This window comes from Lissotriton vulgaris, chromosome 2_1 (genome assembly GCF_964263255.1).
Source record: "Lissotriton vulgaris chromosome 2_1, aLisVul1.2, whole genome shotgun sequence".
Taxonomy (NCBI): domain Eukaryota; kingdom Metazoa; phylum Chordata; class Amphibia; order Caudata; family Salamandridae; genus Lissotriton; species Lissotriton vulgaris.
In genome coordinates, this window is record NC_141687.1 from 366,205,865 (window position 1) to 366,229,492 (window position 23,628).

Genomic DNA, 23,628 nt, shown 5'->3' on the forward strand with positions numbered 1-23,628 from the left:
ACATATTTTGTCATCCAATCTATATGTGTATTGATCCAAACGTGCACGAATCATTGTATTTGAATTCCTTGATCCCTTTAACAGATAATCTGCACATGTTACAATTTCCACAAGGATAGGAGGATACTCAATTCAATTCGTGTAACAATGTCTTCCTAGATACAAGTTTATTAGGATAACTGAGACTGATTATATTCTGTATGGTTTTACTTTCACTGTAAGATATATTCAGACAATTCCAAGAGAAAAGGTTGTAAAGCTCTGTCCGATGTAAGCACATGCCAGTGTAATTTAAGTATATTATATATTTTGTGTAACCCTGGGTGATAACCTGTCACAAGACTAACAGGATTCTTAGTACCTTTCTCTTTTCTTGTTTTCTGATCTGCAAGAATGTCAGTCCATTTTCATTTTAGTGACCTCTTCTTAGCCCAAAGTAGGATGTCCCTGTTTTAACCTCTAGTCAGAAATCTCTGTTCTATATCTTCAATATTAAGTAAGAATTCTGAGTCATTACTGCAGTTCCTTCATGCCCGGAACATTTCACCAAAGGGAATGGAATTAATCTGATGCCTAGGATGTGAGCTGTTTGCATCTAACAGGGAATTGCTGGATGTAGTTTTTCTGTACATCCTGCTTTTAATCTTCCCTTGGTCAACGTTTAACTTAATATCCCAAAAAATCAATCTTTTCTCGATTGTGTGCCATAGTTAAGGGCATATTGCATGTATTGTTGTTTAAATACTCAAAACATCTTACATGTACTGATGTTTTGTCTGCAATGCTTGCATTCACTGCCTTTTCTGTAAGAACTTCTAAAAAAGCTCCAGGTCCAAACCTTATGTAGTCCTGTATTGTGGCCTTTGTTTCTTTGAGTACTCTTCACCCTTAACATGCTTTCCTTTTGCACCGGTTTCTGGGACTGAGAAAGTAGTAACGCTTTTTGCTGTGCGCTTACGTCTGCAGTGTTTCTAAAACTACTGCTTTTATGGAATACACAGTAGTTCAAGTGCATATTTTCCTGGTGTGAAATTACTCCCCTGACCCCCTATAAAATATGGGAGTATTAACATGTGTTTCTCATGCCAAATCTGCACACTTACTACATCTTTTGTTGCATCAAACTGTGCATAAATGGTTTGAAAGCTCTGAGCAACATTGATTAATACCCACACATGTATGATTGTGTGTGTTTTCTCAGCTTTCTCAATGGTCATCTCCCGCCTCCTCACATTTGTTTTTCCTTTTCTAGCCCTAAATCAACATCTGAATAAATTCTGCCAGACATGTGGGTTTTCTGAGGTTGGTTGGTCAATCTGTGGCATGAATATCCAGATAGTATGATTCTTTAAGTCATGATTTGCTCTGACAGACGACAGAGTATGTCGACCTAAACTCAGGTGTACCAAAGACTGGGTGAAGTTTAATATTTACCATGTTTAAGACTTGCCTTTAGAATGTCGGAAATGTGTCTTTACTTTTCTGTAGATGTGGCCTCTAGAATTGAACACAATTTTAACAGGCCACTCAGCTGAATCCCAGATGGTTTCGGTGGAGGGATGCTGAATCCCTGTATTCCTCATAGTGGTCTGTGCTCGACACCAGGGTGTAACGCTGTATTGATCACAGGCCCCACAGGGAAAGGGATCGGGGTTTTTAAGACACAAGATGTTGTGACTACAGGGACTACAGTGAACCTCACAACGACGCAGGGCACAAGGGTTTAAGTAAGTAAGTAAGTACACAATGCTTAGGTGTTTTTCTTCCTCTATATTGTGTAGCCCATTAGTAGTAACCCATTCCTTACGCAGGCATCTACAAGGTACTGTGTTTCCGTTGAATGAGTCTCTTGAACTCTCTATTGGCTGGAAATTTGAACCTCACCAAGGTTCACAGAGGATGGTACTGTTGAACACTCAAGACTTCCTAACATGGCGTTCTAAATTAGTTCAGTGATTTGCTGTGTTTCGCAAGCAGTAGTATTCATGGCAAGTTAATTCTTGGAAACAGCCAACTTAAGCTTTAGAGGCAAAGCAATGGAGGAGGGCCAAGGAGTAACTGGAGTCTGACAGAGCCCTGTCAGACAAGGTTAATGAGTGCTTACACATTTTATCTTAAGAAAAGGATTCATTCAATAAGGCTACTGGACTCAGACCATGGGCCTTATTTATGAAGGCCTTGCGCCGCAGGTGCGTCACTTTTAACATGGGAAAAAGTGACGCACCGGTGGCGCAAGGCCTTCATAAATAAGGCCCCATATATGTATGTATACTTTAAAACAAGAATACCTTGCAGTTGGAACTGTATTTTTATTTTTATTTAATCTCTTTTCTTCTTGTCTTTTCAGAATTCCCAATTCAGCCAGAAGCTGCTGAGTGCACCAGAATGAAGGAGAAGCTGGAGTTGTGTTCTGGAGAAGCGCTGAAGAGGAGCCCGTTACAAGAAACAGGTGAGTGACTGTCAGGCAAACCAAGCAAAACTAATGGGCTAAGGTGGTCTATTTATAAAAACTACCAGTTGCCTAGAATTTGCTACCAGCTGAGTCATGCTTGTAAGTGTTGGTTTTAATTAGCAGGAAACACTGTCTGGGTCATTGAACATTAAGAACAGCTCCATGCAATGTTTGAAGCTAATTGACAGGAACTTCCAGCAACTGCCATAACGGCAAAAACAATTCAAATTTAATTGAAAATAGGTTCACCCACTGGGTTAATGAAAGTTTGTAGCCTTCTGGAGAGATCTGCTGCTCACAATGTTTCCAGACAGTTAAGTATCAATTTTAACAAGGGCAATGATTGTCACTGTATCACCCAATTGAAAAGAACACATGGCAATCCATACTTGAGAATAAATATGCCTAGCAGGAATGAGGGTAATTATCACATAGAAGGTCTGTCTGTTGCTAGGACTTGGGTGGCAACGTCATCTTTGACACCGAACAATACAATTATAAAATGACTGAGATGCTGGTGTCCCAAAGGCACTATAAGAGGATTAAAAGCAACTCTGAACCCGCCCTCAAAAGAAGGATTGCCACCCTGGTGGAACAAGCGGCGGCGAGTGGGACCATCTGTAGAAAAGAGGCCGAATTCCTCACCCCAGTGGACACATGCATTCCCATTATCTACAGCATTCCAGCAACACAAAAGGACAAATCTAACCCCCCCATTGAGACCTATTGTTTCTACCATCGGAGCAGCCACTGAACCCATATCCAAATATGTGGATGTATTTCTTAAACCTATTGTACATAGATTACCATCATACATCAAATAAAGTGGACATTTCATCTCCAAAACAGAGGACCTAGCTTTTAATGATCAGATAGAATTATTGGTCACCAGGGAGATTGAGGCTCCCTATACTAACATCCCACAGAAGGAAGTGATGAGGGTCATAGAGGTTGTCCTATGCAGAGATGATACCTGTGATAACAGCCAGTTTATTCCTAACTGCTTAGACATTGTTCTCAATGAGAACTTTTTCGAATTCAATGGGAATCTCTACCAGCAGATCCAAGGGGTCAGTATGAGGGCGGCATATGTCCCAAGGATCGCGTGTCTATACATGGGGGATTTCAAAACCCATCACATTTATAACGAAATACCCCCTTTTTTGGAAAATGTTTTCCACTGGGCACGTCTCATTGATGATATATTTTTTTTCATCTGGAGTGGTGATTAGGACACCCTGGTGGAATTCATACTGTGGATAAATGCCTGTGACCCCAATCTCAAGTTCACCGCACACAGCATCAACGTGCAAGTGGAATTTCTGGACGTATGGGTAGAACAGCATCACTATGCATGAAACCCACGGCCAGAAATACGCTATTACACTTAAGCAGTTTTCACTCCAGATGCCAGAAACAAGGGATCCCGTTTAGCCAATTTCTCCACCTGAGAAGAAACTGTTCCACCATGAAAGATTTTTTTACCCAAGTGAAGATCCTCAAAACTCAAAACCAAATTTATTGCCCGGGGATATCCAGCCTAACTCACGAAAGATTCTTTGAAAAGAACCCCATATTATGACCGGGCCAGCATGTTCAGGCCAAACAACAAACAAAAGCAAGAAAAACGGAAATGTGTGACCAAACACTGCAATAGGGATAACAGAAGAAATTGTAAACACCCAATGGCATCTTCTTAACATTAATAATGAGGAGAGCAAACTACCCAGACCCCTCTGCGCTCAGGAGGAACACGAACCTACGTAACCTTCTGGTTAAAGCCAAAAGAACAGAAAAAGAAACTTTCTGATACAATCCATCTCTGGCAGAGATCCCATCAAAGGTAATCACAAATGTGGGTCCTGCCAGTCATGTACCAATGCCATTGTGGCAGACAACATCAGAATCAACAACAGAACGGTTTATCTGAAGGACATGACCAACTGTCGCACCTCAAACATCATTTATCCAATCCTGTGCCTGTGTGGCCAGTGTTACCCAGGGGGACAGGACGCAAATGCAGGAAAAGGATAGGCAAACAGAAATCCTGCATCCAACCTGGTAAACATACTGCTCTGGTGGTCCAACAATGGAACATACAGATTGCGACTTCAGATGGATCATTATAGAAAAGATCAGACCACAGGAAGAAAATGACACTGAGGCCATCTGCAAAAAACAGGAGGTATTCTGGATTTTCTCCCTCAAAACCAAGGAAAAGGGTCTGAATGAACAGTGATCCCCTGGGAGAATGCCATCTCCATCTATCTGCCACCATCTGGAGCCCCCTCTGTTGAACCTTATATCATCCACCCCCTCAGGCAGGATGTGGTACTCCTACTGAGGAGTACATAATCAGGTGCTGCCTGTCTCATGGAAGCCTCTTGTTTCTAATGATTCCAGATCCGAGATGTGCGAGCAGAGGCGAACCTGTTTTTTTATTGCGCTTTTAATGGCGGGTACTTTATCGACTCAGGGTCCCAGTTTTCCACTGCGAGCTTCAGGGTTTCTTTGGCAGCAGAGAGTCTGTTTGACCACGGATTGTCTGGTTCCAGAAAAATACTTTTTATGGTAGATTTCATGGTGTTCTCTAGTGCCGCAGTGGCAAGGAAGAAGTATTTGCTCATTGAGGCCAGCTCTTCATAATTGTGTTGGGTCAAATCGAATTCGAGCCGCACTAAGGTGTTTCTGGTACAAGCGGGTTGGTGGAATAACTTTTTATATGCCGAGCAGTGGATTTTTTCTAGCACTCTGGGTAATTTGCCAGGGAAGTCCTGCTGTGCGTAGTTCAAAGATGGTATTAGCTTCGCCCTTAGCACTCTTTGAATTGCCCTTGTTGTAGGGCTGTGTAAGGTAGCATGCAACTTGCCGAGGGCGTAGGTAATGCTTTTCCCTTTTGCCCGTATTTTGTCAAGGTGTACTCCTGGGCGCCCTGTCTCGCTAAGCCAGACTCCCAGATAGTTATAATAGTGTGTGCAGTCCAAGGACAGCTTTCCTATTCTCCATTTTGTCAGTTTTCTTTTTCGGGTAAGGCCCAAAAATTATTAATTTTGATTTGGATGGATTTACGATCAGTTTGTTCTTGGTTTTGTAATTACCCGTTAGTGCTTTTTGTAGGCCGATTTTGGTGGGGTCTAGGAGCACCAGGTCGTCCGCATATTGAAATAGTTGGATCTTAGTATGTCCGAGCCGAGGTGTGGCTAATGATGCTCCAGTCAGGGCTTTTCCCAGGTCTGCAGTGTATAAATTAAACAGCATCGGCGCCAAGACACACCCTTGCTTCAGTCCGCGGATGGTGTCTATTTTCTCCGAGTCTGCCGTCTTTGAAAGTTTGATTCTGACCTAGGTTCTTGTGTACAACGATTGAATGGCTTTTAGTAAAGGGGGGTCAATATTCCAGCTTTCCAATTTCTGCCAAAGGATGGAGCGGTCGACACCATTATAGGCCTCCGTATAGTCAATGAAGCAAGCAAAAATCGGGAGGGTTTTTTCGCGCCACGACCTTCTGCGATAGATATGAGAGTGCTATAATATTGTCCACTGTTGAGGCTCCTGGTTTGAACCCTGTTAATAACAGGGCAGCAGGTTCTCCTTGCTAACCAACTTTGTGAGTTCCATTATTAGGGTGCTCGCATAGGCCTTACCCTCGATGTCGAGCAGGGCGATCATGCGATAATTTTGAGGGTTAGATTTTGGCCCTTTCTTGTAAATCGGATGACGTAGCGACCCTCTCCAAGAGTCAGGAAAGTTCCCCAACAGTCAACATTCAGGATATAGGTGACCAGATTGTCAGTCCAGAAGTCTATGTCTTGCCGGAAGAGAAAACCTGGCACACCATTAAGTCCGGGCGCTCCATTTGGTCTGATTTTTTTAAGATTGTGTTCTGGGCAATAGCTTGCTTAATCTCCACAACGGCCCCAACAACGCTAGGATGCCTAGCCTCACCTTGGGGGTTCCCAGGAGTGGGCATTTCACAGGGAAAGGCCAGGAAGGGTTCCTTAGCGTTATTCGTACAGGCGCCGAGAAGCCTCCGGGTAGTCGTGCGCTATACAGATACGTAATTATCATTATCATTATCATTATCATTAACTGTCTTTTTTTGGGGAGGGTCAGCTGATTCACAGTTTTTGTTGGGTTGATAGAGTTGATTAGTGGGGTCGCATTGTCCAGGTCTGTATTTAGTGGAGATGAGCTGTCTTCCTCTTTGTACAAGGTTTTCACGTGAGCTGCCCAGGTATCAGAGTCAATCGTGTTCTCTCTATGGATGCCGTCTTGATTTAAAGTATTAAGGTATTGCCAGAACTCTTGCGATTTGCTGGGAGTAAATAGACCGAAGATCTTTAGCCATTTCTCCTCAATGTAGCCCCGTTTTGCGGCCCAAACTTTCTTCAAGTGTGATTTTGTGGTTTCATGGAGTTGACTTTTATCATACGCTGAGCCAGTTTTCAGGTAGGCCCTTCGTTTAGTTCTTACTTGTCTCGCACTTTCTTTAATTGCAGGGATGTGGCCGAAATTATACCTGGGATATGCGTAGGTTTTAAGTGTTATTCCTACTTGTAGATGTAGTACTAGGTTGTGGGCCAACTGATGTCATTCTTTTATTATGCCCCTTTTAGTTTCATATTGTGGCTCATCAGCCCATTCTTTTTTCCATTCCTCGAACTTGTTGACAGGCACTGTGCCCCATTTAATCCTCCTCACCAGCGTAAACAGTTCAGCACCACTTGGTGACCCTACGTGTTTTAACGTGTAGTGATTATCTGCTGTAGAGTTTAAATTGATTATTAATGCAGCATGGTCACTTTCCTTGCGTTGTTCAACTTTGTAGCCTATCATTAGCTTCTGTAGCTGACTGCTTACTAGAATATAATCAATACTGGTATGATTGTTATACGTGGGCGGGCATAGGGTACCTGGGTTGTCCCTTAAGAATAGGGAGTGGGCTGATGACAGCTGATAAGAGAGCATAAGGGAATTGAAGGCCTCTGTGGCTGAAGAGTTGTTACTTTCGGATGACCTAACCCCAATGTTGTGAGTATTGAAGTCCCCGAGGATTATTGATTCCATATGAGCGAACTCTAGGAGAAGATTTTCTATGTGGCCTATTTGCTGGGAGAGTTTGTCCTTGGCTCCCGAACCATGCGGGTTATAGTAAACGTTAATTAGTAGTATTGTAAGTTGGCCCTTGCTTGTTGCGAAGCTTTTCAGAATGCCTGCCATGTACATATTTGATGATGTTTTTATTTCACTAAATTGAATTTTGCGAGAGAGCCTGCTGTATATTGAGATGCCTCCTGAAGGTCTGCCAAACATGTTTTCCTTGACGGCTGGATTATGGTAGCCCACGAATCCCCTTATTGGAACTGGTTTAATAGCCCACGATTCTTGGATGCAAATTACGTCCACCCCTTCAAGAAACAGGGGTATGGATGGATGTTGTAGTAACGTTGCAATCCCAGCTACGTTCCAGGACAAAATAATCGTGCTGTGACTACCGATTTTCTCAATTTTGTTTCTGGCTGATGGCTCCACTTGCCAATACGGTAAGCGATTCTTAGTTACAAAGGAGCTGGAGTTAGGAGTTGTGATTTAAGGCCCTCTGCACCCAAGACCAGTCTTCGCTAGAAGTGTTATGCATTGAGCAGCACCGGGTGCCTTTGCCCGGGTTTGTTGTGACTATGATTAAACCATCACTTGTTAGTTTCGTGTTTGTGCCACTGTTACTCCCGTGAAGAATGGACAGTGTTTTTGGAAGTGGCTGAGGTAGCTCCAACGATGAGATCGTCCTTTGTGTGTCCGGGGTCCGAGAGGGATTTACTTGGTTCAAATGGCAATGTTTCAGGGGGATAGGGTATTTTACTGCCGGGCTGCTTGTGATTTTTATGCCCCAATCTTCCAGTTGTATCCTGTTTCTTTTTTTTTTTAACAATTCTTTATTGCAGAAATTACAGTAAATTTCCATATTTTTTGTTTTTTGAGACAACACGCCCCTCCCTCCACCCACTCCCCAATACAGGCTTTATTTAACGATATCAGTATCCATATCGACTAACAACAAATAAACTAAACATAGCAAATAATTAGATCCAGAAAGACAAGACAATTAATAATTACAATAAAGAAATAAATAAAACAGTCTATCCTAGACCTTCCATCCAATGCATTAGTGGGTACCAGATTTCTAAACCCTTCTTTTTTTTTTTAAACCTTTCCTGCTATATATTGCTTTCTCCAAGATATAGGTCGAAACTAATCAAGCCCGCCGTTGTTGAAAGGATGGTGGTGCATTGTCTAGCCACACAGAGGCTAGACAAATTCGAAACACTGCCATAGAGACAAAAAGGAAACCCTTTATGTTGTCCGGATGGTTCAAATTGTCTAGCCCCAAAATTATTTCTGCTGTTGTAATTTCTATTTGAGTCTCCAGTATTTCAGAGAGAAAGGTAGATATCTTGCGTCTAATAGTGCATAATGCCCCACATGTAGCAAACATATGTATTAAGTCTACTTCTGGCATCATACATCTGGGGCAGAAGGTCCCTTTGCCAGTACCCCATTTAGCTAGTTGATAAGGTGTATGATATAAAGAGAAAAAAGTTTTGTAAAATTGGGCATGTAGGTTCGAGGACATCAGTAGCGATTGAGACATATGGAATGAATTTTGGATACCTAAACTTGATGTCCCAAGTTTGTTCTGCCATTTGAGTATATTTTTATCCATATCATCTGGAAAACCAGTGGTTAAATTATTATATATTACTCCGATTTTAACATTACTAAACTCAACCACAGATTCTATTAACTCCTGTTTCTTTTAAATGCAAGAGCCATATCTGGATTAGAGGAAAGCAATTCTGTGGTTTCATTGCTGTCGCCTGGTCCTTGGGTAAGGAAGGAAACACTTTCGATGTCTGCTGATTTTATGGTTTCCAGACCTGGCATATTGGTGCATAGTTTTAATATATTGCCACGATTGAGAATGTCCCACTTGCCCTGAGAGACGTATTCCGGTTGGAGACATAATTTCAGGTCGTCCTGTGTGAAGGGGGTCAAATTCTCATGTGTTGTGGCTCCATGCGAGTCTTGGCAAGTTGAGTCATTAGAAAATGTCTGTGCCAAGGTTTAGGCGTTGCCCTTTGCGTGGATTATGGTGGCTGGCGTCTGCTGATCTGTCTTGTCCGGTTTTACTGGCGGGGGCAGTTTATTCCTCGTTCTGCAAGAGGCTTCGTTCACCGCTTGCGTCCGCGTGAGGCGCCCTAAGTGGGTTGCCTGGAATCCTAGCGAGACGTGCCTGCCATCGCAGGGTAGTTGTTCGTGTTGGTGGTTAGAGCACCCGCTGGCTTTTATCTTGCTTATGCCCACACGTTTGGGCCATTGGCTTGTGCATGCATCAATGTTGTCCCCAGGGGTTAATTCAAGGTTAGTTTTACCTGAGTTGGATGACCTGGTGGCTTTTTCATCTGAGGTATGCGGTTTTAGAGGGATGTTGGCCTCGAAATTGTTGTTGCTGTGGGTCACAAGCTCTTTGGTTTCCGGCAATAACCACTGCCTAATTGAGCCATTTTGGCTGGAGTGGTTTTTCCTTTGCTTATTCAGCTTCTTTAGTTTTTTCTTATTTTTCCGGGAGAGTTAGCCGGTGGATAGGGATGTCACGGGCAGAGTGTTTTGAATTTCTTGTTCTTTAACTGTAGGGCTGCACACCTCTGTTGTTGTTTCCGAAACCCTGGGTGGGTACTCTTCAGCCGTCCTTGTGGTGTCTTGCTGGAGTTCTTTGCTGTTTGGTTTGGGGATCTGCGGTTTCCAAGCAAAATGGGGTATTTGATGTTCAGTTGAGGAGGTGCAGTGTTCCGGTGCCTGCTGGTTTCTATCTTTAGGTCTTCAATTAGTGGGGTCATTATCCCTGCGAGCTTTTCCAAGTTGCGCAGCACAGGGCTGCATCCGCGATCCTGAAGCTTGACCGTGACTGTTGTATTTTCCTGAGCTCGTAGGATCAACGAGTTCAAGACTTCTAATTTGGAGTCTATGCCTGAGATCAGTCCAGCGACTGTATGAAGGAGGCTTATCTGAACGTCCAGTTTGTCGGCGTGCAGTATTGCAGCATTTACCATTAATGACAGGACATCATTAATTAGCACTAGATAATGATCCAGTGTGGCCGGCTGCTGTTTCATTGCGTTTTCCACCCCCTGTCCTTGTAGGCTACGTTTTGCACTTGTGTTGTCAGGTGTGGGGCTGCCTAGGTTTGGGGAGTCGGTTGATTTTGCTTCAAAAGGATCTGCGTATGTACTAAGTGCTGGGGCACTGATTGCACTAGCCCCCCTAGTATTAATCTGCACTGTTACCCAAGGATCTTCATTCTCGCTGTCGGTCAGAGCACCCATTTGCGTGTCATGTAGCTTTTGGGTAGCTAATTCGAAAGGGCTGTTTTTACAGGTGTTGTAGATTTGCAAATTTGGTGCCGTTGTTGCTTGAGCTATTGAGCCACCCGGCACCTTGATTATTTTTGGCTAAAGTGGAAGTGGAATGGTCGGAATCCTAGGGGAGTTAGTTCCTGATGGTATAGTCGAGACAACTGTGATCGGGCTAGTTGTACCATTCACTTGACCTGTGCCATGGCAGGCACGCGGAATTCGGCGCTGTATTGAGCAAGAAGTCTCTAATGTCTCTGTAGCTGACAATGTTTGTTGATGTTCTCCTGTTGTTACTGGACATTGAGCACTTGTTAAGCGTTGGCACCTGTGGAAAAACATCCTGTCCTTGTTGAAGGTTGGGCGCCCGAAGGGGAATTTAGGGCAGATCTCCTGTTTGCTCCACTTCCACCTCTGCCTCTACCTCCACCTCCACCTCCACGGGTCCGTCCTTATGGCATGCCCCCATGTTCGAGACCCCTCTACCAGAAGGGTAGAGCATTTTTTCCTTTTGGCGTCTTGCTGACTTTTGGGGCCGGGGATTCTCTTGCCGCTATGGAAGGTTCGAGTTTCTTGTTCTCATCTTTGTAATTCGTCCTAGGCCTGGTTTCCAGGGGTGGTAGGAGCCAACCAATGCTTACAGCAACCCCCTCTTGCTCCCTAGCTCGCTGCTCTCTGTGCTTAGGTCCAGGCCATTTTTTTCTGGGCTATGCCTGGTCCTTCCCAACCCAGGCCTCTCTGATCTTGCTGGCCTGCCGCCTTGCTCTCTCCCCACTGCCTCTTCCTCACCCCTGCCTGGGTCCCTGGGCGGTTCAGCAACCATACGCCGACCCCCGTCTGGTGACCGTGTCAGAGGCGAGAGCAGGATAGGGCAGGTAAGCTGGCTGAGGTGAAGGAGCCATGTGAGCTACTCTCTCTCCTGGGAATTCCTTAGCTCCAGGCAACCCAAACGCCCCGAATGCTCAAGGGAAAGGCGAACTCACCGTCCGCAGGCTTTCCGAGCTCTCTCCAACCTGTCAGCACTGCAATGCTGCGCCGCACCGCAGTTCACAGGTCTTGCCGCACTATAGGGTGCTCTGGTCCGTTAGGGAGCTGCTCACATCCCTCGCCACAGCGTGTGAGCTCAACAGGGCGCATGGGGGGTCCCTGGGTCAGGAGGCACTCTGCGTCGGTTACCTCGGTGCTCAGGTAAGCCACACGAGCTTGGCTTGGCTTGACTTGGCTTAGTTTGGCGGAGTGGGCGGGGGGAGCGGGCTTACCGGGCTTGCAGGAACTCGGCTCCACCTAGGCTCCAGCTCCGGGCACCACTGCCCTTGTGCTGCGCTGCCACCGATTTCTCGGGCACAGCCACCACTCCTGCCGGCACCTCACTCCTCTCTCGCCCCTCTCTCCTCACTTCCCAACTGGCCGTGGCTGACGGCAGCGTGTGGCCCCTCTCCACTCAGGTGCACACAGAGCAGTGCCCGTGAGCCGCCCGTAGCCCCCCCCCGCACCGCTGTCACCACCAGAGTCAGCACAGAGGACGGTGCTGGTACTCGTTGGTTGCCGCCCAGTGATCGGCACCTTTGGGTGGGGGGGAGCTCGGCTCAGGACTCACGGTTCACGGTTCGCGGCTCGCTCCGCTGCTCTGCTTACTCCTCGCTCGCTTGCTCTGCCTGCTCGCGTCTCGTCCCACGTGACCGGTAGTTCCAACTCTGTTCTGAACTATGTGATATTCCAAAGAAACTCTGCCGCTTCGTGGAGCTCTTCAAGCAGCTGAGTGCGTTAGATAAGTGTTGTTTGCTGTGGTTTTCAGTGTTTGTCTGCACTGCAGTCATCGCAAATGGCGCCATGCATAGCACGCGCAAGCAGTCGCTGCTCCCTTTCTGCCGCTCAGGTAGATTTTCTACTCGAGCGCCAGCTTTCTCAACGCGAATGGACAGTTTCTCAATGCGAACGGTTGCAAGTATATGTGATCAGTCGCAATGAGAATTCAGACCACCCGCATTGAGAAATGTTGCCGGGAGGTTGATTTTCCACGCTTGCGCTCCCCAACTTGACATTGACGATCGCAAACAAGGATAAATCTTTCCGAGAGGTTGATTTTCATTATTTGCCAACTTGATGTTGACGAGTACGTGCCAGTATGGAAAAATCAGCAAACTCCATGAGCGCAGCAGAGTTAACCACCTAGGTGGTGGTTATAATTGGCAGGAAACACTATTGTGTCATGGAACATTCAAAACAGCTTGAGGCAACAATTGGGACTAATTGTTTGTCATAACGGCAAAAGCAACTAACTTTAATTGAAAACAGGTGAACCCACTAGGTTAATGGATGGTTGGAGCCTTCTAGAGGGTTCTGTTGCCCACAAAGTTTCCAGACAGTTAAACATCAATTTTGAGAATGCCAATGATTGATATATCACCCGATTGAGAAGAATACACAGCAACCCATACTTGAGAATAAATATGCCTAACAGGAAGGAGGGCAATTATCACATAGAAGGTCTGGCTGTTGATAGGAATGTGACAACAATACTCTAGAAGTAAAAACCAAACATTGCTCTTCCTCTCCCATGATCACGTCATCTTTTTCAGTGTAAAATAATTATCGACAAATGAAAATACCAAGTGATCTACATGAATATTATGTGCTCCTGTATTTGTATATGGCTAAATACTCGAATGTTTCTTTTGTTTTCTATAATATGTACTCCTCCCATCCTCCACACTTGTAACTTTGTTTTTTTTCTCGCAGTTGCATACATGCTGTTTTTCTCTAGCACAGACCCAGCAAAGATGCATCCTTCAGCACTGGGACTGATTTTGTCTTTTTGGCTGTTAGATTCAATCTGACATTGGTGACTTTCGAAACCACCAAGTATTAAACATCACAACTCCATTTTCTATGGTTAGATTTGTTAGTCAAAGTTTTGTTTACTTGTTTATCTGAGACATGTGGGTGCAGTTAAGTTGATTCACATGATCAGCGCTGACATAACCGGCAAAAGGGTTAAAAGGGTTGCAGTAATGTTTTCAAGATTCTTTTTTTTAATTTTGTTTCATTAACACAAAAGTAGAAACATCACATGGGCATTGTAATAATGCAACATGAACCATAAATTGTATACATTTGGGAACATATAATAAAAAAGGTTTGGGTAACCTTCATCTCTGACCGTTGATCTGAAGAGGTTTGCGGGACACAAGTCCATTACACATAGTATAAACAGTAGCAGTTAATTGTACAACACCTCTGTCCTCCTGAGTCGCAACCACTGTATAGAGCCTACTGTGTCACCTCGTGGTCTTGGGGCTGTACATGGGTTTCCTCTGTATATATTCCATCTTCCCCACACCGTCTCCCATTTTCAGAAGCATCCCCTGCTCTTGTACACGAAACTCTCCACCACCATGAACCAATCCATGTCTCCCTTCCAGTCGTTCAGGTAGGGAGTTGATGTCACCCGACACTTTTGCACAATGTTACACTTAGGTACCATCATACCCAACGTTAGCCATGTTTGGTCAGCTCATGTCAAGTCCGTGGCTTCCCTGATATTAAGCAGGCATAGTTTGATCTTATAGTAGTGTTGGTGACTTATTTAATGCATGCTAGTATCCTATTCCAGTATGGCACATTGGGCATTGCCACAAGATGTGAAAGAAGGTCCCCACCCGGCTACACCCCTATAGGCACCCGTGTCAATCTGCCTGCCAATTTTGACCCATGTGGTGCAGGAGACCTAGATTCTGTGCAGGATTTTTAGCTGTATTACCGAAAGCAGAGTCTAACTGCAACCACGTGCAGGAAGGGGGGAGCCCCACCCCAGTCCTCCTACTGTAGGTCTTCTAGGTCTGTATCACAGTGATCCAGCGGGTCAAAAGAAATTCAGTCTCATATGTACAACTCTACACCACAATACTCACCATAATTTATAAAATGAACACTAGGCCCATATTTGACTGAGACATGAATTATGACCGACTGAATCTTAAGACCTAATTAATCTGACATAGCAAATCACCTTAATTAAGTCACATATATAGGCAATGGATTACCTAATGGTAACTCAAGGAAACAAACAAGACCAGGTTGTCATTTCAAAATCTATTTATTAACCTTATTTTTAAAGAAAATGCATTTTTAGAAAACTCTTTCATTAGCAATTTTTATTTAGCAGATTATTTCATTATAGGCACAACAATTTAGCAAGTTCGAATCAAAATCAGCATGAGTAAATGCTCAAACACATTGATTATTTCTCCATAGCCTTTTTCCCTATTTCCCTAACTTAGCTAAAGAAAACCTGTAAGGAAAAGTAAAGTCTCTAAAGATCTTACATGAAAGGAAAATCTGGCAGCGTCTCTGGAGCGCAGGAACGAACGAACAGTGCTCTTAGCAAGGGGGCAATTCTTATAGTATTTTCCTATCTAAAACTAACTAAAAGAATACAAATATTCGCGAAACACGATTGGTCAAAGGATGTCTCCTGATGCGGTCATCCGACTCTCGCATAGCCAGAGTCACGTTCTTTCAAGAGAGGCATTGTTCATTATTTAATGTCACTAGCAGCTTCCGAAGGTGGTTACATTTGACAAAAGTTAATATCGTTTCCTTCGTCCGCTCAAGCTTTTCCGCCGCTGAACGACAAGTGCTGCCTTGACCATGAAGAAATATGAACCAAATGTCCTAAGCTTCCCCACAGCCTTGTTTGCAAGCCATTCTCCAAGAATTAATGTAGAAAAACATTTTCACATTCCAACGTAGCTGTGCAAGGCCCACTTTTGGTAAAGCTTTTTCGGACATCCATTTTAGAAGTAGGCCACAGGCCTTATTAGCGTGAGTCTAGTATGCAAGGAAACACAAGACAATAATTAATTCGAGAAATGATAATTATTCTGTTACCCACCCCTTTACTAAAATTAACCCATTAACTATATTACCTAGTTTTGCATACAAAAAAATAAACAAACACTGACACATGAGATGAAAAAACATAAACAGAAGCACATTTCAAAGAATGCACATGCTATTATTTTAAACAGCCACAGTTAATATATGACAAAACAAAAGACAAAGTAAATATATTATTCAAAGCAAAATGACGAACTATTCAAGAGCACAAATGATTAAACCCGCGTGTTGGTGTTGGTGCATACTATTCTAGGTTGAGTCAGTAAACGTGCAAATCATGCAACACACATTAGTAAAAATAAAAATCATGAGAGTTTCATTTGTCACGAACAATCATTCAGAAATAATTCTGAAAGTCCGCTCCATGAACTCCCTCATCTGGTGATTTAAAAATCACCAAACAAAACCCAAAAATGTATACTAAATTTGAATTTTACTTTTAGAAATTACATATAATGATCTCTCTCAGAATTAGTAAATCTAAACTCCTGTTTCATCAATCTGTCTCTGTCTGGAACTTTCATGTTGAGCCCTACGAAACTCATCCATTTCTATCTCCTTCTCCTGGGCTTTTCTGAGTTTATAAATCCTCTTCTTTTCCATCACATGCTTCTTTCTTTTGTGAATCATGCAACTGATTTTTAACAAGAGTATCACTATAACAATAACTATAACAGGGTAAAGCACTTTGCCAATGATTGAACTTCCAATGTCAGCAAACCACTCCGTAATTGCCCCAAATCTATTTGCCAAACGTTCAGAAAAACTGTCATCTTCCATGGGTTTTATTTCTGAATGAAATTCTGTGATATTCTTAATTAGCAATTCAATGTTCTGACTTTTATCTGGGATATATGTACAGCAATGCTGAACATGCAAAATCCCACAGACTCCTCCCTCTTTTGCTAAAAGGATGTCTAAAGCAAGCAGGTTTTGCATAACCATGCTTCTGGTAGCAATGAACTGTGTATTGACCAACTGGAAACCACCTGCAGTCCCAGTGGACAATCTATCAACAATTGTGGAAACCTTTCTGATCTTTATTGCATTCAGGGTAATTCCCACCATAGGAATTATTGTGCCAAAAATACCTCCCATGATTTCTGAAAAACTTTCTCTTTTGAACCTATTCAGGTGTTTGCCAATTTTGAATGATCCTTCTCCATTTCTGTCAACATGGAAAATTTTAGGAAAGACAAGACCAAGGTAACATGTGCCATACCAATGATCAGGAAGACTGAAATATGCTTTATTTCCACAAACAAAATAAATTCCTGGGAAAATTGGGTCCTTGCCACCTTTAAATCCCCAACCCCCTATAATTCAGTAAGTGTCCTCACATTGGCTAGCACCAACAAAATAATTGTCGTGAAGCGTATTATCTCTTCTAATGCAAAGTTTTCCACTAACTGGTTCATCTATATGAATAGCAGCAAATCTGTTTTCACCATTAAGTTTCTCATCCTCAATCTGCCAAAACTTAGATTTAGTTTGTTTCAGCATTTCATTCCTCTTATAAATTGCTCTTCTCTCCTCAACCTGATCAAGGAAAGATCTTTCTTCATCCCTCATTTTGCAAGTTAAATTATTCTTGTATGCATACTCGTATGTTAGTTCATTTGTTACCAGGAAAAATTCCCTCATCTGCTTGGCAGGCTTAACTTTGTTAAGACTGTTCACAACTTTTAGATTAGCAAAGATCTCATCGAAATCAGAATAGTAGTATTCCAGGCGACCAGTTTGATAGAATAAGCTTGATATAACACTGCATGTTATTCTATAAGTAAGGGGAAGCATATTATACTTGACCCCTTCAGAAACTGAAGTAGAAAGCTTAACACATACATAACAATCCTTAACATCCATGACTCTAACATACTCTGAAAGGAGTCTGGAAAATGAATTAGTAGAAAAATCTCCAACTGATCTGTCCTGATGGACATCTGGTTTATGCTCAATGATTCTGTTAGTTTTGCCTGCAACATCATGATCAGCTTGTTTTAAATCAGCTTTGCTTGTCATATTTATTTTATAATGCTCCTTATCTATACCAAAAGGGAAAATAACTGCTAAAACTAACCAAACTAAAATAATTAAAATAACACAAATAGAAGACATTTTGCAACATCTTTTAAGAATTGCACACCTAGAATTATCAGCATTAGGCATTTTTGCTCAATCTTAAACAAATGGAAAGGGGCGACCATTCGGTCCCCCCGAACGTATGGCGGAGTACCACGATCCCCCCGGGAAGCCATCTTGGGCGGGAGGCGAGTCTCGGCTGGTATGCCCGAAGCGGCGTAGCCGGGGCGCGCCTTTTTCCCGCCCTGGAGTGGGCTGGCCTAGACACTGACGCGGCCGGGCCACGCCCTCGGAGCAGGCCGGGGCGGGTTTACGCCCGCCCTGAAGACGGATAAAAGGAGCAACAAGCCAAGGAAGCATCCTCTTGTTCCTGTGCTCTGAAGCTGCACCACCTCGCTGCACGTGAGCTCGAGACGGAACGAAGAGCCAATTTTGAGCGTTGTAATCTTTCTTGTTTGTTTTCCAGATACTCTGTCGGAGACTGCCTAAGAAGGCGGGAAAGCGAATGACTACCGACCAGATGCTGCGTGTTCTCATGAAGGAGGTGACCGACTTAAAGAAGCGAATGGCGGAGAAAGACGAGGAAGGGGGGCCGAAACGTCCTCTGGCAGGAGCAGCTCCAGGAGGAAAAGGCAAGAGGCCCAGAAGGGGAGCAGCTGGGGGAGACGTCCCAGTTCCCTGTACCCCACTCGAAGCACCCACTCCTGTGCCGGAGGAAGGGAATCCGATTCCCGTAGTGGTCACCCCCGTGTCCGGGGAGGATATGCCGCCCGAGCTGGCAGCACAATTAGCAGCGTGGTTGGGTAAAGGTAGCAAGGGCGCCACGGCTGACGACGCGCAGGTGTTGATGAGGCAGCTGCGGGAAACAAGGGAAGCGACGAAGGCACCATCGCCATCAGTTCCAGTCGCAGATACAGCTTCCGGTTCAGGTAAGCGGCCATTGCCGATTGCGAGGGATGAGTCGGCACCCTCTCGAAGGGAAAAATTGGGTCAACATGTCCCTCTGGCTATCAAAGAGAAGATATGGGCAGGGGAATATATAAACATCTTCTCGTTGCTTACCGACCATTATGAAATGGAGCATGTTAAGAGCCAGAAAGAGCTCATGCACCCAAGTGTTTGGCGCGCAAAGATGGCCGCCTTTAAGGTAAATGAAAACATTGGTAATTGGGGCAAGGCATGGGGGGTTTTTACATCCATCTTGGGTGAACGTAGGCCCGAATTGCTGCCCGAATTGCCGATTTATCAGTCACGGATCATGGGGTATTCAGTATCTCACGAGGGCAATCATTGGTTTTGTTACGACAATATTTTCAGAAAAGCGAAAGAGCATGATAAAAACTTAACTTGGGATTGTTATGATTCTGTGTCCTGGTCCAAAATGGAGGACTCTGGTATGTTGAAGGTGCCATTGGTAGGGAGTAACGTTGGTGAATCCTCCCGCCAATATGCGGGGACGCCCTTTCGATCAGGTACGAGTAACGACAATCACTCGAGGCCAGCCGGCAACGCAGGTAAAAGGGGGGTTTGTTGGAACTTTAACAGGGGGAAATGTACTAGGCCCCAGGGGTCATGCAAATTTAGGCACGAATGTGGGGGGTGTGGGCAATCATCCCATCCTGAGTCCATGTGCAGAGCCAGAACGGGTGATAACGGGGGTAGAGGAGGCGCCAAACAGGTCTGACATAGTCCGAGGGGCGCCTTTACCTACCCCGATTGATACCATGGCAATGATTCCCTGGCTCAGCGAATACCCGGATCACGCTTCCGCTGGGGTGTTGCGGAACAGATTTTCATATGGTTTCCGCATCCCAGTGGGAGAGTTTCAGGGTATGCCACAATGTAAAAACCAGATATCGGTCTTACAGCATACGACCGTGGTACAGGAAAAGATCGGGAAGGAGGTGGCTCGAGGTCGAGTCGCCGGTCCATTTAATGTGCCACCAGTTGCTAACTTTGTTTGTTCCCCTTTAGGGGTGGTCCCCAAGAAGGACCCGGGGGAGTTTCGGCTGATACATAATTTATCAGCCCCACGTGGTTTTTCAGTAAACGATGCGATACACCCGGAAGTGTGTTCGGTGCGGTACGCATCCTTCGATGAGGCCGTAGCCATTTTGAATCGCCTGGGGCCCGGTGCGCTGATGGCAAAATCTGATATCGAGTCAGCGTTCCGGTTGCTCCCGGTACATCCAGACGATCAGCGTCTCCTTGGTTTCATGTTTCAGGGTCATTATTACATGGATAGGTGTATGCCGATGGGGTGCTCTATATCTTGTGCCTATTTCGAAAAGTTCAGTTGCTTCCTGCAATGGGTCTTCACAAGGAAAACGGGGTTTCAACATGTGATGCATTATCTCGATGACTTTTTGTTTCTAGGGGCAGCCGGGGATCCCGAATGTGGACAGGCTTTGACTGCATTTTGTGTTTTGATGAATCAGTTTGGCGTGCCATTGGCACCAGGTAAGACTGTGGGTCCCTCGACTTGCCTCGAGTTTCTGGGGATCGAGCTTGATTCCGAGGAAGGTTGTTTTCGACTACCAGGTGACAAAGTGTTAAGATTCAGGGCATCCCTGCAAATGTGTATAAGTGAGTCTAAGGTTAGGCTACATCAATTACAGCAATTGGTGGGACAGTTGAATTTTGCCCTAAGAGTTATACCGATGGCCCGCCCCTTTTCTCGCTCGATCGCTCAAGCCATGGTCGGCCTGAAGGAGGGTCATCATCGCACAAGGCTCTCGGCAGAGGTTCGCCAGGACATGCGCATTTGGTTGGCATTTCTGGCGGATTTCAATGGCCGAATTGTCTGGAACAAACCGGCGGTGTCCTCTGAGGAGCTGGGGCTGTGGACGGATTCGGCAGGGAGCATTGGTTTTGGTGCCACATTCGGCACTCAGTGGTCGGCACAAAAATGGCCGTCATGGTGGCATGAGAGTGGTCTGACTAGTAACATTGCTTTCCTAGAACTTTTTCCCATTCTGGTGGCCCTGAGAACTTGGCCCGAGGGGTTCAGAGATCACTCTGTGGTATTCTGGTCTGATAACATGATCGTTGTTGAGTGTATCAATAGCCAGGCAGCACGATGCAAGTGGATTCTGAGATTGCTCAAGGAAATTGTGTTATTGTGTATGCAATTGAATGTACTATTTAAGGCAAGACATGTCCCGGGGGTGATGAACCAGGCGGCTGATGCGCTTTCTCGTTTTCGTATGCAGGCCTTCTGGGGTTTTCTGCCCACAGCGGACCCGGTGGCAGCACCCTTTCCCGAAGCTCTCTGGTCTCTCAGTGCCCCGAACTACAGAACCTCGTGGGAGAGAGTTTAGCACCCAGGACGAGGAAGGCATATGAAGGGGCGTTCCGTTCCTATTGGGCCTTTTTGGGGGCAGCTAGAGGGGAGCTTTGGGGCCAGGAGGAGTTGGTAGTGAAATTCCTGCTGTCTTTACGTCAGGCAGGCAAATCAGTGGCTACGGCCCAGAGGCATCGGGCCGCCATTTCCTTTGTGGCTAGGGCTCATGGGATCCAGGACCCGACAGCGTCTTTCGTTGTGCAAAAAGCGCTACGTGGGTGGCAACGCCTTGAGGGTCGCAGAGTAGATGAAAGGCGCCCGATAGGTCTGGATAGGTTGGCTTTGTTGTTATCTGTACTTCCTGCAACATGTTCATCCCAGTATGAAGCAGTGTTATTCCGAGCCGCTTTTGTGCTAGCATTCCATGGGGCTATGCGGGTAAGCGAACTAGTGGCAAGGAACAAGCAGGATACCATGGGGGGACTGTGCCGAGAGCACGTCCAGGTCAGGGGGGAGACAATGACTGTCTCATTTGTCAAGTCCAAGACCGATCAGGGTTCGATGGGGGACTGCATAGTGATACGAAGGATCCCCGGGTCCTCCATGTGCCCGGTGAGTTGTGTAGAGGAGTATTTAGCACAAAGGGTGGCATCATGGGGGGGGACCTTGTTGAGACACGCTGACGCCACCCCACTGACGAGGTTTCAGTTTCAGCGGGTGCTTGCGATGTCGATTACGGCTGCGGGCTTGAACCCGGGCGAGTTTGGGACCCATTCCTTTCGGATAGGGGCTGCTACAGAGGCTACGGCCAGGGGTCTGAATGTTGAACAAATTAAACGTGTGGGGCGTTGGTCCTCCAATTGTTATAAGAGGTATGTGCGGTTGCACATGTTGTGAAGCTGTAACGATGTACTCACGCTTCTTGTTTTTGTTTGGTTTTCAGTTGCGCAAGCCTACGAGGCGGGGCGGACTATGCAGTCGACCCAACACCGGGCCAGCGGTCATACTTCACCGGCTGTGAAAAAGGAGGTGTGGGTCGTGGGCCACTCATACGTGAGGCGTGCCGCGGACGTATTCAAAGCAGGTGACATGAATCACGTGGCTGGGGAATACGGGTACAGTGTGTCCTTCTACGGAAAGGGCGGACTCTGTATTGACCAGTTTCAATCATTTTTTGAGGGTTTGCTAGGGCGGACGAGGTCACCGCCGTCTATAGTCATAGTACATCTTGGGGGCAATGATTTGGTCACCGCTGGTAGACGACTTCTTCTTGAGGCGATGCTTTCCACTGTAAGTTGGTTGGCGAGGAGAGTTCCAGGGTGCACGATTGCATGGTCACATATGATCCCACGAAAAGTATGGCGGGGGGCTATTTCTGTTTCTGCTCTAAACCATTCAGTAAGAAAAATTAATAACAAAGTGAGTAGATTGTTCCGTTCCAATACACTGCATTCTATTTCGCATGGTTGTATTACTGGTGACAGTATGTATTTGGGGGATGGTGTTCATTTGTCCCGGGTGGGGAACGAGTTACTCATAGGAGACTGTATAGCTTGGCTAAAGACTTTAAGACATGACCTTTAGGTAGGAGTGTTGTGGGGGGTCCGGATAGCCGGTCAACTATCCGGCCTGTGGCGGTAAGGTAATGATCGGTGAGCACTAATTGGAAGATCCCTATGAGTGGGCGTCACCCATTACGGATGGGAGCGCTCGAAGGAGGTGGCCATTGGCCCCTCAACGGGGAAGGCGGTCCCTTCTAAGGATGGGACGCCGAAAGGAAAGGAAAGGCGGTCAAGGCCCCTTCCTGGGTAGGAGGGGCTACAGCCCCCTCCCGGAGAATTTCCCGGGGCCAGGACATCTGCGACGGCAGATGTGGTAAGTTGTGTGGGGTTTGGGGGGGGGTCTACGCTACCTTCTAGATTCCTCACACGAGTCCTCGACGACCTTTAAGTGGCGTCGAGTTTATTGGGGCCCCCGTCAAGTCAAGGGAAATTGGTAGTTGCACTCGAGGTACACCTCTGTGCGGTCGCCCCTCACAAGTGAGGGGGATATTTCGGGTTAGGGATCTTGACACCGGTTACGACCTTGCCGTTGGCCCTTAAACGTTAGGATGTACAATTTCAAAATTTCAAGTTAGATGTTTTGTAGGATGTTAGTTCGGCTAGGAGAACCTTTGTATTAGAGAATATGTTAAGGTTAGCCAAACATCGCAATGTGGTAATGAAATTGTACATAATATGAAACTGTTATTTTAATGTTTTAATTTTGTTTCATATTTTAATAAATACGGCCGGGAGGGTCACTCCCTCCCGTCTTCCAAAAGTTCAGAACTGTTTCCGGTTTCCCATCCTTGGGGATTGTGTTGAGAGGGGGTGGCGGGTATCTCAGCCATATGGAAAGGGGCGACCATTCGGTCCCCCCGAACGTATGGCGGAGTACCACGATCCCCCCGGGAAGCCATCTTGGGCGGGAGGCGAGTCTCGGCTGGTATGCCCGAAGCGGCG

At 45.5% G+C, this 23,628-nt stretch overlaps 1 protein-coding gene across 1 annotated transcript in view; it reads left to right on the forward strand.

Moving 5' to 3' along the window:
* Window positions 1–23,628, forward strand: part of LOC147730363 (solute carrier family 13 member 2-like) — a 553,046-nt gene that overhangs the window by 22,433 nt on the left and 506,985 nt on the right. Inside the window, exon 3 of the mRNA XM_086955166.1 lies at window positions 2,348–2,449. Coding sequence (XP_086811292.1) covers window positions 2,348–2,449 — 102 coding nt within the window. The remainder of the gene's footprint in view (window positions 1–2,347; window positions 2,450–23,628) is intronic.